This window comes from Ursus arctos, unplaced genomic scaffold (assembly GCF_023065955.2).
Source record: "Ursus arctos isolate Adak ecotype North America unplaced genomic scaffold, UrsArc2.0 scaffold_12, whole genome shotgun sequence".
NCBI lineage: Eukaryota > Metazoa > Chordata > Mammalia > Carnivora > Ursidae > Ursus > Ursus arctos.
This window is the reverse complement of record NW_026622786.1, coordinates 20,491,285-20,504,237: the sequence shown is the minus strand read 5'-3', so window position 1 is coordinate 20,504,237 and position 12,953 is coordinate 20,491,285. Positions and strand designations below refer to the sequence as shown.

Below are 12,953 nucleotides of genomic sequence, written 5' to 3'. Positions count from 1 at the left end.
TTCTTTTAAAGCTTTTATTTATTTATTTGAGAGAGAAAGAGAGAGTGCACGCATGAGGTGGGGTGGCAGAGGGAGAGGGAGAAGCAGACTCCCTACTGAGTAGGGAACTGATGCAGTGTGATCCCAGGACCCTGACATTGTGACCTGAGCTGAAGGCAGACACTTAACCCACTGAGCTACCACCCTCCCCCTTTTCTTTATGTAAAAGTTATTTCACCTTATCTCTTTGAAAGTCAAACCTATTCTTCGAATTGACTGTATCTTCCTCTGTTCCCATCCAGCACAAATTATGTTTTCTATCAGTGAAATCCTGAAGCACTTTACTCATATCTTTCTTAAACTAGTAATCATGTTCTTCATTTTATCATTGTTACTTGCATTTGTGTATGGATGTGTCCTTTCTCTGACTTAACATTATCTCTAGAATGATACTGCCCAGTAGAAATATAATGAAAACCACATATGTAATTTAAAAATTTTTAGCAGCCATACTAAAAGAGGTCAAGGGGTGCCTGGTACCTCAATTGATTAAGCGTCTGCCTTTGGCTCAGGTCATGATCTCAAGGTCCTGGGATTGAATCCTGCTCCCCGTTCAAGCTACCTGCTTGGCAGGGAGCCTGCTTCTCCCTCTGCCGCTCCCCCTTGCTCGTGCTCTCTCTCTATCTCTCTCTTGCTCTCTGTCTGAAATAAATAAATTAAATATTTGAAAAAAAAGAGGTCAAAAGAAACTAGGGCAATTATGTTAATTTTATTTAGCCTAATGCATCACAAAATATTATTTTGACATAAACGACATAAAATTATTTTTACATTAATTTTTTAAACTAATTCTTCAAAATTTGTAGTATAATTTACACTTATAGCACATCTCTGATCAGACTACTATTTCAGGATCTCAGTAGCCAAATATTGCCTGTGGCTACCATATTGGACATTACTCCTCTAGAATTTTATAATGAATATCAGTGTATTACAGAGAATGTTGATTTGTGGTAGGACCTGTTATCAAATCACAGGCTCTATTTAGCGTATGAGCCTGGACAATTTTTTCAGATTGTCTGGCTTTATTTCGTTCATGTGTACAAAAGTTTTACAAAGATTAGATTCATATAATTTCTGACAGTGTTTGTTTACTTCGAAAAATCATTGAAGACGTAACCCAAGTTTGCCAATGCCTTCTACAGTGCCTGGATTTAGAGTCTTTTTTTTTTTTTAAGATTTTATTTATTTATTTTGACAGAGAGAGAGAGTGAGAGCACAATCAGGAGGAGGGTCAGAGGTAAAGGGAGAAGCAGGCTCCCTGCTAAGCAAGGAGCCCATTGTGGGACTTGATCTCAGGACCTTGGAATCATGACAAAGGCTGACGCTTAACCGACTGAGCCACCCAGCTGTCCCTGGAGTTTAGAGTCTTATGTTACAACAATTTATTGATCACATAAGCTATTATGCTATTTGTTTTGCTAGTTTCTACGAATATTAAATAGGAAGTCTACCTTTAAGAAGTTTGGTACAGAATGACGGGACATGTAAATACTTAGTTATTTATAATACATTCACAATATAAATCAAATATAGCTTAATAATGTCATATATGTTAAAAAGCTATCATACAGAGGAGTTATTAACTATGCCTGGGAATATCAGGATAAGCTGCAAAAGATGTTGGTTCAACTGCATTTGGAAGGAAGAATAATTACTAGATACACAAGGATATTGGAAGGTGATCCTAGAAAGAAGGAAAATACTTGGAAAATCATGGAGCAATGAAATTGCTTCTGAAATATGAGGGAATTTTAGTTTTGCGATGGATAAGTCTTAGGGCCTGCACATTTGTGTCTTGTTTCCCCCCAAATTTACATGTTGGAACCCTAACTCCCAGTGCAATAGTATAAGGCTGTGGGGCCTCTGAGAAGTAATGAGTTTTAGATGAAGTCATGAGAGTGGAGCCCCATGATGGGATCAGTGTCCTTATAGGAAGAGAAAGAGACTGGAGCTCTCTCTGTTCTCCACGATAGAAAGATACAGGAGAAAATGGCTATTTGTGGACCTGGAAGGAGGCTCTCACCAGACACTGAACTGCCGATCTTTTGATTTCAGGCTTCCCAGCCTCCAGATCTATGAGAAATAAATATTTGTTGTTTAATCCACCCAGTCGATGATAATCTTGTTTTAACAACTTGAACTGACTAAGAAAGTAGGACAAATTGTGTTTACATGGTGGGTTAGAAGAAGGAACAAAGGAGAGCATTAGGGTTGATAGAGGAATAATTATGGACCACAGTGTTCTACGTAACCTTCCCTAAAACTGGTACTTCCTTGTTTTTCCTCATCTTAATGAATGGTATCACCAAATACCTTTCTGTAATTTTTTTCTTTCCCTCATTCCTCAGCTCTCATCTGTCTATAAACCTATTGCCTTTCTGTCTCTGAATTATATCCTGTCCGTGTCCTTAGTCCAAGCCCCTCACCTCTTTCCTAGACCACCTAAAAGTCTAGCTGATCTTACCTCTACTCTTGTCTTCACATAATCCAATATCTTCATGGCAGCAAGACTGATTTTCTTTTAAAGTATACCAAAGTTTCTTAGGTCTGCTTTTTACAGACTCAGAGCCTCTCTCATTATATTCTACAAGGTCCCTCCTACATGTTCTGGCCTAATAGACTTCGCATCATTTTACCCTTCCCTTCATTACACATTGTTTAGCTACATTGTTTTTGTTTTTTGTTTTTTTTTAAATGTCACTTCAGTTTTTTCTTTCCTTGGGCTTTATCTGTTGTCCTTTCCTCTAGATTGCTCTTTCTCTCATCTTCACCATGACTGCCTGCTTCTAATCCTAGCTGAAAATCATTTCCACAGAGAAATCTTCCGACTCTCCAGTTTAAAATACCTTGATGACGAAGTCACTTTCCATTTTGTTACTGTTAATTCATACTAGTTCTTATTGACATCTTCAGTTGTTTTATTATTATTATTTACTCATATATTTTCTTTTTTTCCCCTTTCTTTTCCTTTTCCTAAATTTTTATATAAATTCTAGTTAGTGAACATATAGTGCAATATTGGTTTCAGGAGTAGAATTCAGTGGTTCATCACTTACATACAACACCCAGTGCTCATTATGACAAGTGCCCTCCTTAATGCCCATCATCCATCTAGGCCATCCCACACCCACCTCCCTCCACCCTCACTTTGCTCTGTAATGTGAACAGTCTCTTATGGTTTGTTTCCGTCTCTGCTCTTTTTTCCCCCTTCCGTATGGTCATCTGTTTTATTTCTTTTTTTAAATTTTATTTTTAACGATTTAGTTAATTAATTTATTTGAGAGAGAGAGTGCAGAGCTGGAGAGAGCACAAGCACAGGTGAGGGGCAGAGGGACAGGGACAAGCAGACTCCCCGTGGAGTAGGGAGCCCAATGCAAGACTCCATCCCTGGACCCTGGAATCATGACCTGAATGGAAGGCAGATGCTTAATGGACTGAGCCACCTGTTTTAGTTCTTAAATTCCACATATGAGTGAAATCATATGATAGTTGTCTTTCTCTGACTGACTTACTTTGCTTAGCTTAATAAACTCTAGGTCCATCCATGTTGTTACAAGTGGCAAGATTTCAGGTTTTTTTAACTTTTGTTTAAATTCAACTTAATTAACATATAGTGTAGTACTGGTTTCAGGAGCAGAATTTAGTGATTCATCACTTACATATAACACCCAGTGCTCATCCTAACAAGTGTTCTCTTGAAAACCCATCACCCATCTAGCCCATCCCCCACCCACTTCCCCACCAGCAACCCTCAGTTTGTTCTCTTAACTATATAGTCCCTTATGGTTTTCCTCTCTTTCTGTTTTTATCTTATTTTATTTTTACTCTTTTTTATTCTGTTCAGTTAGCCAACATATAGTACCTCACTAGTTTTTGATGTAGTGTTCAATGATTCATTAGTTGTATATAACACCCAGTGCTCATCATAATATGTGCCCACCTTAATACCCATCACTGGGTTACCCCATCCCCCCACCCTCCTCCCTTCTTTAACCCTTTTTGTTTCCTGAGTCCAGAGTCTCTCATGCTTTGTCTCCCTCTCTGATTTCTTCCCATTCAGTTTTCCTTCCCTTCCCTTGTGGTCCTCCACGTTGTTCCTTATGTTCCACATAGGAGTGAAACCATATGATAATTGTCTTTCTCTGCTTGACTTATTTCACTTAGCATAACCCATTCTAGTTCCATCCACGTTGTTGCAAATGGCAAGATTTCATTCTTTTTTATGGCTAACATTACATTGTGTGTGTGTATGGACACACACACACACACACACACACACACACATATAGTACTTCTCTATCCATTCATCAGTCGATGGACATTTGGGCTTTTTCCATAGTTTGGCTATTGTTGATAATGCTGCTATCAGCAAAGGGGTTCATTTACCCCTTTGAATCTGTATTTGTGTATCGTTTGGGTGAATACCTACTAGCGAAGTTGCTGGATCATAGGGTAGTCCTATTTTTAACTTTTTGAGGAACCTCCATACTGTTTTCCTACAGTAGTTGCACCTGTTTTTATTTCCACCAACAGTGTAAGAGGGTTCCCCTTTCTCCGCCTCTGCCAACACCTGTTGTTTCTTGTGTTGTTAATTTTAGCCATTGTGATAGGTGTGACGTGGTATCTAATTATAGTTTTGATTTGTATTTCCCTGATGGTCAGTGATGTTGTGCAATCCTATATTTTCTTTCCACAATAGAATGTAAGCTCCTTGAGAGTAAGAATCCTGTTTTATTCATCACTGTATCCTGAATACATCACATGCTTAGCAAAGAGCAGCATTCAGTTCATGCTTGTCGGGTTAATGGATTACGTTTTCCCCACCTGTACTAGTATTCTCTTTTATAGGTTTTTACTTACATTCAGACGGAAATGGGATTGAATTCATCAATTTAGTGTCCTATTGCGTAGGGGAGATATTTAGCTAAAAGGAGAAAAAACCAAAACACTCTACTGCTATCGCCTTTGCACTAAGCACATGATTTGATGGAGGTGGGAAAAGGGTCTGTTTCTTCAATTCATGGGCATTCAACTTCCAAATGGTTTCTTAAATCTTAATGTAGGAACTTAAATAACTAAAAATTAGGACTGGTGGTGTAAAAATAGAACTGAATTGAGTATCCTTTTCCTTTTTGAAATTGAAACACTATAAAGTTTGCAAATAGATGGTCAAGGCAATGTTTTGACTAAAAATTCCGTTGGCTCTGATTGTGATTTTCCTTCTATCAGTGAAGGACTTCAGAAATAAACCCTAATGCTAATTAAATAATACACGATTAAGGATTCTTTGCATATAAACTGCCAGATGTTTAAAAAGGTTCATATTCCCTCCATAAGGAAAACATTAAGTTCTAAAAGGTCATGGAGATTGTTTTCCTGGCAGGTTGTTTATAGATATTCTTCACCTGTTAATATTACTATTGATAGTCCTTTTCTGATTATGAATAAACAGTTTACGCCCTACGTATTTATTCATGTTAACATTTACTTAGGAAAATGTGTTTCTTACAGGAGGATAAATAGTGGCTGGAAAGAATGCTGGCAACTTCAAAGCAAAATGAAGTTCTTTCTATTGCTTTCCGTCATTGGGTTCTGCTGGGCTCAGTATGACCCAAATACCAAACCTGGACGGACATCTATCGTCCATCTGTTCGAGTGGCGCTGGGTTGACATTGCTCTTGAATGTGAGCGATACTTAGCTCCAAAAGGATTTGGAGGGGTTCAGGTGGGTATTGTTCATAGTAGAAATTGCAGTTTGCTATCCTTGTAGTATATGGTATTGTGATATGTATCGGTAAAGCTGGAACATTTTACCGAGGAAGAAAAAAGTTTAGGATTGTTGGCAGCTTTATGTTTTGTTTCTGATATAAGCTTTCTTCAGCAGGACGTTTCCAATATGCTGTTAATATTTTCATTTGTTGCTAAAGATGTAGCTGTATATGCAAAGATTCCGAAATTATTTTAGATTATTGGTTAGTTTCTAGAGTATCCAGTGATATAAAGTAACCCATAATTTGATACTTACTATGATTTTTTATTGGTAGATCTCTCCACCCAATGAAAATCTTGTGGTTAATAACCCTTTTAGACCTTGGTGGGAAAGGTACCAACCAATTAGCTACAAGTTATGCACAAGATCCGGAAATGAAGATGAATTCAAAAACATGGTGACTCGATGTAACAACGTTGGTGTAAGTGCATTAAAGTTTCCTTTAAGAAATAATCAGGAAAATAATCTCTCTCTCCTCTCTCCCGTTCCTTTGGAGCAGAAGGTGTTCCGTGGTTATTTTTTATTTCACTTTACACTTAAGCTATAACTAACACTTAGTTATTACCTTATGTTCAGCTGTGCAAATTCCTGTGTATGTGCTATTTGTCTACTAAAGAAATTTAAGTCCCAGTTTAAAGCCGAACTTGTTTATAAAGCAAGTATCAGCTTTCAGGCCTATAACTATACACATTTCTGGGGAATCCCTTTCTAGTTAGGAATTGGAAATGCCAGTTGCAATATTTGCTGTAATTTTGATGTGACTTGTAACTTCACCTGTCATTTCCGGGTCCTCTTTCACGTAGGGGTTTTTGATGGTAAATCGTTATATTCTTTCTGAGGGGGAGCATGAGAGACAATATTTACCTTCGGATGCTAAGTAGATAATAGAGACTTGCTGCTTCTTTCTTAGGAGGATGCATGGAAATTTCAAAGACCACTACGCTCTCCTGTCTTAGCTGATTCTTACCTCCCCGCAAAAAAGACTGTTTGCATTTTTTCATAGTTATGGTAGTTTTCGTTCTATCAGTTTATCAGATAGGTAAGTATTTTACCAAGACGGTAGAATGCAGATAGGTATTCAGTTCACATTGATTTCCCTTCACGCTTGCCTTTTGGTTTATTAGGAAGATAAGTTAAAAAATAACAAAGACCTATTTTGGAGTGCGATTAACATACCAGAAACTTTAGTCAATAATACTAGATAGATTTCTACCTCTCTATAAGTCCAACTGAAATAGAAACTTTGTTTTTCAGGTCCGTATTTATGTGGATGCTGTCATTAATCATATGTGTGGGAATGCTGCGAGTGCAGGAACGAGCAGTACTTGTGGAAGCTACTTCAACCCTGGAAGTAGAGATTTTCCAGCAGTCCCATACTCTGGTTGGGATTTTAATGATGGTAAATGTAAAACTGGAAGTGGAGACATTGAGAGCTATAATGATCCTTATCAGGTAATTAAAGGAAAAAACCCACAGTGATCTGGATAAAGAGCTATCTGTGTTTAATTATCTACATGTAGTTTATTGATCTTCATTTTTAAATACTGGCCTGGATTCCTTAGGAAAAGAGGATTCCAAGTTTGACTATTTGAAAATAAGAAACACAGGGGCGCCTGGGTGGCTCAGTGGTTGAGCATCTGCCTTAGTCTCAGGTCATGATGCCAGGGTCCTGGGATGGAGCCCTGCATTGGGTTCCCTGCTCAGAGCAAAGCCTGCTTCTCCCTCTCCCCCACCCCCTGCTGGTGTGCCCTCTCTCGCTGTGTCTCTCTCTGTCCAATAAATCAATAAAATCTTAAAAAAAAATAAGAAACGCAGATCAAGATTTAAAGCATTTTCCCCCATTTAATTTGTTCCAGTCAAAAAACTCGTCTACTTTATTTCCTCCATACTCCATTTTTATACTAGAAAATGTTTCAAAGGTATGTCAGCATCTCCAGTTTCCAATGCAAAGAAGACACTACCGAAATATCTGTTAATGAATAAATGAATGCATTATCAAATGGATTATCAGGTAGAGGCGATGTTTTGTGTATCAGTCACAAAATTTTTACCTTAATAGGTCCGAGATTGTCGTCTGGTTGGTCTTCTTGATCTTGCGCTGGAGAAAGACTATGTGCGTTCCACGATTGCTGAATATATGAACCGCCTCATCGACATTGGTGTAGCGGGGTTCAGAATTGATGCTTCTAAGCACATGTGGCCTGGAGACATCAAGGCCGTTTTGGATAAACTGCATAATCTAAATACACAGTGGTTCTCTGAAGGAAGTAAACCTTTCATTTTCCAGGAGGTACATTAATACCTGTATATATCTACATTTCATGGGTATATGAAATAAGATCTTTTAGTTCATTAGAAAATAAGTGATAGATTTAATGAATACAACTTCTGTTCTTTAATGGCTGGCTCATTTATATGGAAGAGTTTTCTTGAACCCTATTTTATTGAGACAGTCTCTAACATCTAACTCTTTATCACAAGAGATTTTATGGAAGTGCAGAGAATTTATTTAGGCTACAAACATCTGTGTCATTTACCGTCTCCCCAGAGACCATTACAAAAGGCAGATAATATGATAGTGGTTTTCTTGAGCCAGCCTATCTGAGTTTTAATCTTGCCTATAGCACTATTCGCTGTGTTCACTTAGACAAATTGATTAACCTCTCTCTGCGACATTGTCTTTTCATGTGAAGAAAAGAGATATGATCATAGTTATGTCTTTGTCTAAATGTTAGTAAGTTAATATTTGTCAAGCACTTAGAATTGTTGTGAACCAGATCTCAAGTGCTATAGAAATGCGAGTCATTGTTATTATCGTTTATGTGCAAGAGTAAAATTAGGTCCACATTCTCAGAGGACAACAGGTCACCTTGTTATCATGTTAGTTTTAATATTGTAGCATATAATTTAGCACAGAAAAAGAATCTTTTTTGGGTATTTCAAACAATATAAATAGTTTCAAGCCATTTTTTATATAATGTTAACTTGGTGAAAAATCTTTAAAGTTCTTATTTAAAATGATATTTTCCCTATATTTCCACTAGGTAATTGATCTGGGTGGTGAGCCAATTAAAAGCGAGGAGTACTTTGGAAATGGCCGTGTGACAGAATTCAACTATGGTGCAAAACTAGGCACAGTCCTGCGCAGATGGAATGGAGAGAAGATGGCTTACTTAAAGTGAGTGAAATATGATTTGTCTTTTAAATAATTTCACAGATGTGTTAGTCTTATTATCCCAATCTGAGTTATCTTAGAAACTTATTTAGAACTTTTAAGGATTCAATTGCTAGTAATAAGGATTGTACTTCCCCAAATTCCAATTTATCATCTTTATTATTTAAAATGTCAGTCATGAGGATAACAAGAAACCCAAAACACACCCTAGAGACTTTTTGTATTCTATAACTATATTAAATTTAACTAATGTATGCAATAAAATATGTGAAGGCTACATTAGTATTAAAATGATTGTATCATTTATGAAGTACTTACAACATGGCTATGCTATGGGAATTTACAAATATTATTATCAATTAATTATTTTCAAGTAGTAGAATATTTATATTATATCAATATAAGAGTGAAACCTACTTTTAACCCAGTTTTCCATTTTGTGTAATATCATATGTATGTTGATCATTCAGAAGTTTCATCCAAATTGTAATGTACTGAAATCTCTAAAATGACTTTTTTATAACAAAAATCTTATAACTGTACCATGAATGTATTACAAGTAATTCATACATATATACGTACATGGAGTGTATAATATATCTATATATAGTTTGTAGATATTTTTTAAAAACTCCTATAGAACAATCATTGAATTAGAGAATTCCATTTGGGCCTGCTATACCAAAAGAAAGACACACTTAGGTTACCCTAAAGCTATTAGAAAAGAATACATGTTGTGTGTGCATACGTGTTTTAATAGGAACTGGGGAGAAGGATGGGGTTTCATGCCTTCTGATCGAGCACTTGTGTTTGTGGATAACCATGACAATCAGCGAGGACACGGAGCTGGGGGAGCATCTATTCTTACATTCTGGGACGCCAGGTAGGAAATAAAGCCCCCCCTTTTCTACCTACCTTTTAACGACACTAAAAATATTGTTTTCTTCTATGATGACATCATTTTGTAACCTTTAGACTGTACAAAATGGGAGTTGGATTTATGCTCGCTCATCCATATGGATTTACACGAGTAATGTCAAGCTTCCGTTGGTCAAGATATTTTCAAAATGGAGTAGTAAGTTTTTGTGTTATCCAAAATATCTTTTTCTCAAGAAAGGGAAGGCAGTTTTAAAATATGGTACTAGAGAATGAAAACTTGGGGAGAAAATGGGCAGAACTTGGTAAAAGGCTATAAAAATACTGAGGGAGTTAGATTCCAACTGCAGAGAACTCAGAGACACAAGACAGACTGGGTTTGGTGGACTGGAGAGGAAAGAGATAAATACTTGAGATGTTAAAAAGTCTGAGCTTTTTAAATTTTTTTCTCTTTACCTAAGGATGTTAATGATTGGATTGGGCCACCAAATAATAATGGGGTAATTAAAGAAGTTACTATTAATCCCGACACTACTTGTGGTAACGATTGGGTATGTGAACATCGATGGCGTCAAATAAGGTGGGCATTCTTATCTAGAGATGTCCTCTAGTAATAAACATTCTTAACATTTTATTTCAAACAGCTAACGTATTCACCAGCATTTTATGTGGTGTTTTATTTTTAGGAACATGGTTGCGTTCCGTAATGTAGTTGATGGCCAACCTTTTACAAACTGGTGGGATAACGGTAGCAACCAAGTAGCTTTTGGAAGAGGAAACAGAGGATTCATTGTCTTTAACAATGATGACTGGTAAGTAGATATGAATTAGAAATCACATTGTATCCCAATATGTTCTTGGTTTACTACTTTCTCTTCTTGCACATTTACTGTTTTCATATCTGAATAGTTATATGCTCAGTGGATGAAAAAAAAACAGAAATCAGAAGAAAAATGATGATGACTTCTATTCTTCTGATTTCTTTATAAGGGCTTTCTGTTCTAAGTAGAGTTATTTCATGTGCATCCTTGCCTATCATGGGCAGATATGAGGCACCCATATAGGCTCACATATACACCCCACCCCAAATACACAGAGTAGTTAATATAAAGGTTGTGAAATCACTAGAAGAACAAGGCTTACAGCTCCCCTTCCCTTTTTAAATAATGGAAAAATATTGCCTCAATACTGATGTCTTTTTAACTCTTTTTTGCGAGTATTCATCTATCTGGTTTTTTGGTCTTCTTTTTTCACTCCCCCGTCTCTCTGGCAAATAGTAGATATATATATATATATATATATATTTTAAAGATTTTATTTATTTATTCGACAGAGATAGAGACAGCCAGCGAGAGAGGGAACACAAGCAGGGGGAGTGGGAGAGGAAGAAGCAGGCTCATAGCGGAAGAGCCTGATGTGGGGCTCAATCCCAGAACGCCGGGATCACGCCCTGAGCCGAAGGCAGACGCTTAACCGCTATGCCGCCCAGGCGCCCCAGTAGATATATTTTCAAAGCATATGTATAAAGAACATGTGTCTTACGGTTGGTCAGTGATTCACCTCGGGAGATTTTCAAGTTTTAGTTCTGAGACTTCTTCTTACTTTCCTTTGCTTATGCTTCCATCGTCTGCCTCGAGTGTATTGATTCCCTAGTATAGAGAACTATGGCTTACAAGATGTCTTCACAAGCAGTTGAAATGTCTCAGTTCCAAGGCCTACTTTCACCCATGCTTAGCTCATTTTAGCCTACATTATATTTTGCTGACAAAAAGGGAAAACAAATATATCTCTTTCTTGCCAAAAGAAGCTATGGCTAGTCCTTTAATTTCTGTCTTTTGGATGGGGGAAGGAAAATAAATTTATGAGACAGCTTTATATTTCAAACCATACACTTGTTCATAAAAATACTGGATTATTTTTATCTCCAGCCCAAATTCACTTTCTCCTCTTGTGAAAAAGATTTTCGCAGTAATAATCAAATTTAAATGATTGAAAGTAATTCGTGTTTTCTTAAGTTTAGATGAGGACATATTTAAAATATTTGTTTACCACAGGAAGTACTTTTATCTAAGGGTGACAATTCACCCAAATCTTCACTAATAGTCCCTCAGCCATAATTTCGTGATAATATTCATGGCTGAATAGGGAATCGCTAAGTCTACTGTAAGATTACTTTCAGTCTTGGAAAACTGTTCACATCTACTGGAGAGGTCTCTGCATTTGCTTCTCACTGAGACCTTGACTGCTTAGGGCTCTACAACACAAAGTGAAGCTTTTAGAGATAGTCTGAATTCTTGCTTTTAATTGTGATGAATTCAAGTTAAATCTTAAATTTTATTTTACAGGGCGTTATCTTCAACTTTGCAAACTGGTCTTCCTGCCGGCACATATTGTGATGTCATTTCTGGAGACAAAATTGACGGCAATTGTACGGGAATCAAAATCTATGTTTCTGGGGATGGAAATGCTCATTTTTCCATTAGTAACTCTGCTGAAGATCCGTTCATTGCAATTCATGCTGAATCTAAGTTGTAAAATTTGAAATAAATAAATACGCATACTCAGAGAAATAGCCAAGTGTATTTCTTTCCGTGTGTGTGTGTGTGTGTGTGTGTTTTCCTATAATTCATGAATTTTTGGTAAAAGCTAGAAGCAATCAACTTGAAAAACTCAGAAAAGCATAAAAATCACATGTAATTATGTAAGTATAAGTTCGTTACGATTATCGTCATGTTATATTTTTAAAGGCTCATGATGTCTTGTCATGTGTCAATGGAATTTCTAAGAATTCAGAGAGGCATCTTAACAAATATGTTTGTTGCCATCAACACCAAATTTCCCAGCATGTATTTGTGTATTTCTTCCATCAAGTGTTTCTAAGAGTTCGGGAGAGCTGATTTAACGATTCCCATACAAAGTTATAGCATTTGAGTGACTTCAACTGTTTGAAAGCCCTTCTACAGTTAATAAGTCAAAAAATAAAATAAACTTAAATTATGCAAGGTATGAGTCTTAATTATATGGAACTCATAGGAATCTTCTACTTTCTCTCTCTGTTTTTCTCTTTGTAATGTCTTTAAGTTGATGTAG

The 12,953-nt window shown here is 36.7% G+C and overlaps 1 protein-coding gene across 1 annotated transcript; it reads left to right on the top strand.

Moving 5' to 3' along the window:
• The first annotated feature begins 5,521 nt into the window (after positions 1-5,521).
• On the top strand, positions 5,522-12,456 carry LOC125281766 (pancreatic alpha-amylase-like). Its single transcript, XM_048211722.2, has 10 exons — positions 5,522-5,767; positions 6,087-6,233; positions 7,067-7,264; positions 7,872-8,102; positions 8,857-8,990; positions 9,748-9,870; positions 9,963-10,062; positions 10,325-10,443; positions 10,550-10,675; positions 12,209-12,456. Exons 1-10 carry the CDS (start codon positions 5,600-5,602, stop codon positions 12,396-12,398), a joined length of 1,536 nt encoding a protein of 511 aa, XP_048067679.2. The 5' UTR covers positions 5,522-5,599; the 3' UTR covers positions 12,399-12,456.
• The last annotated feature ends 497 nt before the right edge of the window (positions 12,457-12,953 follow it).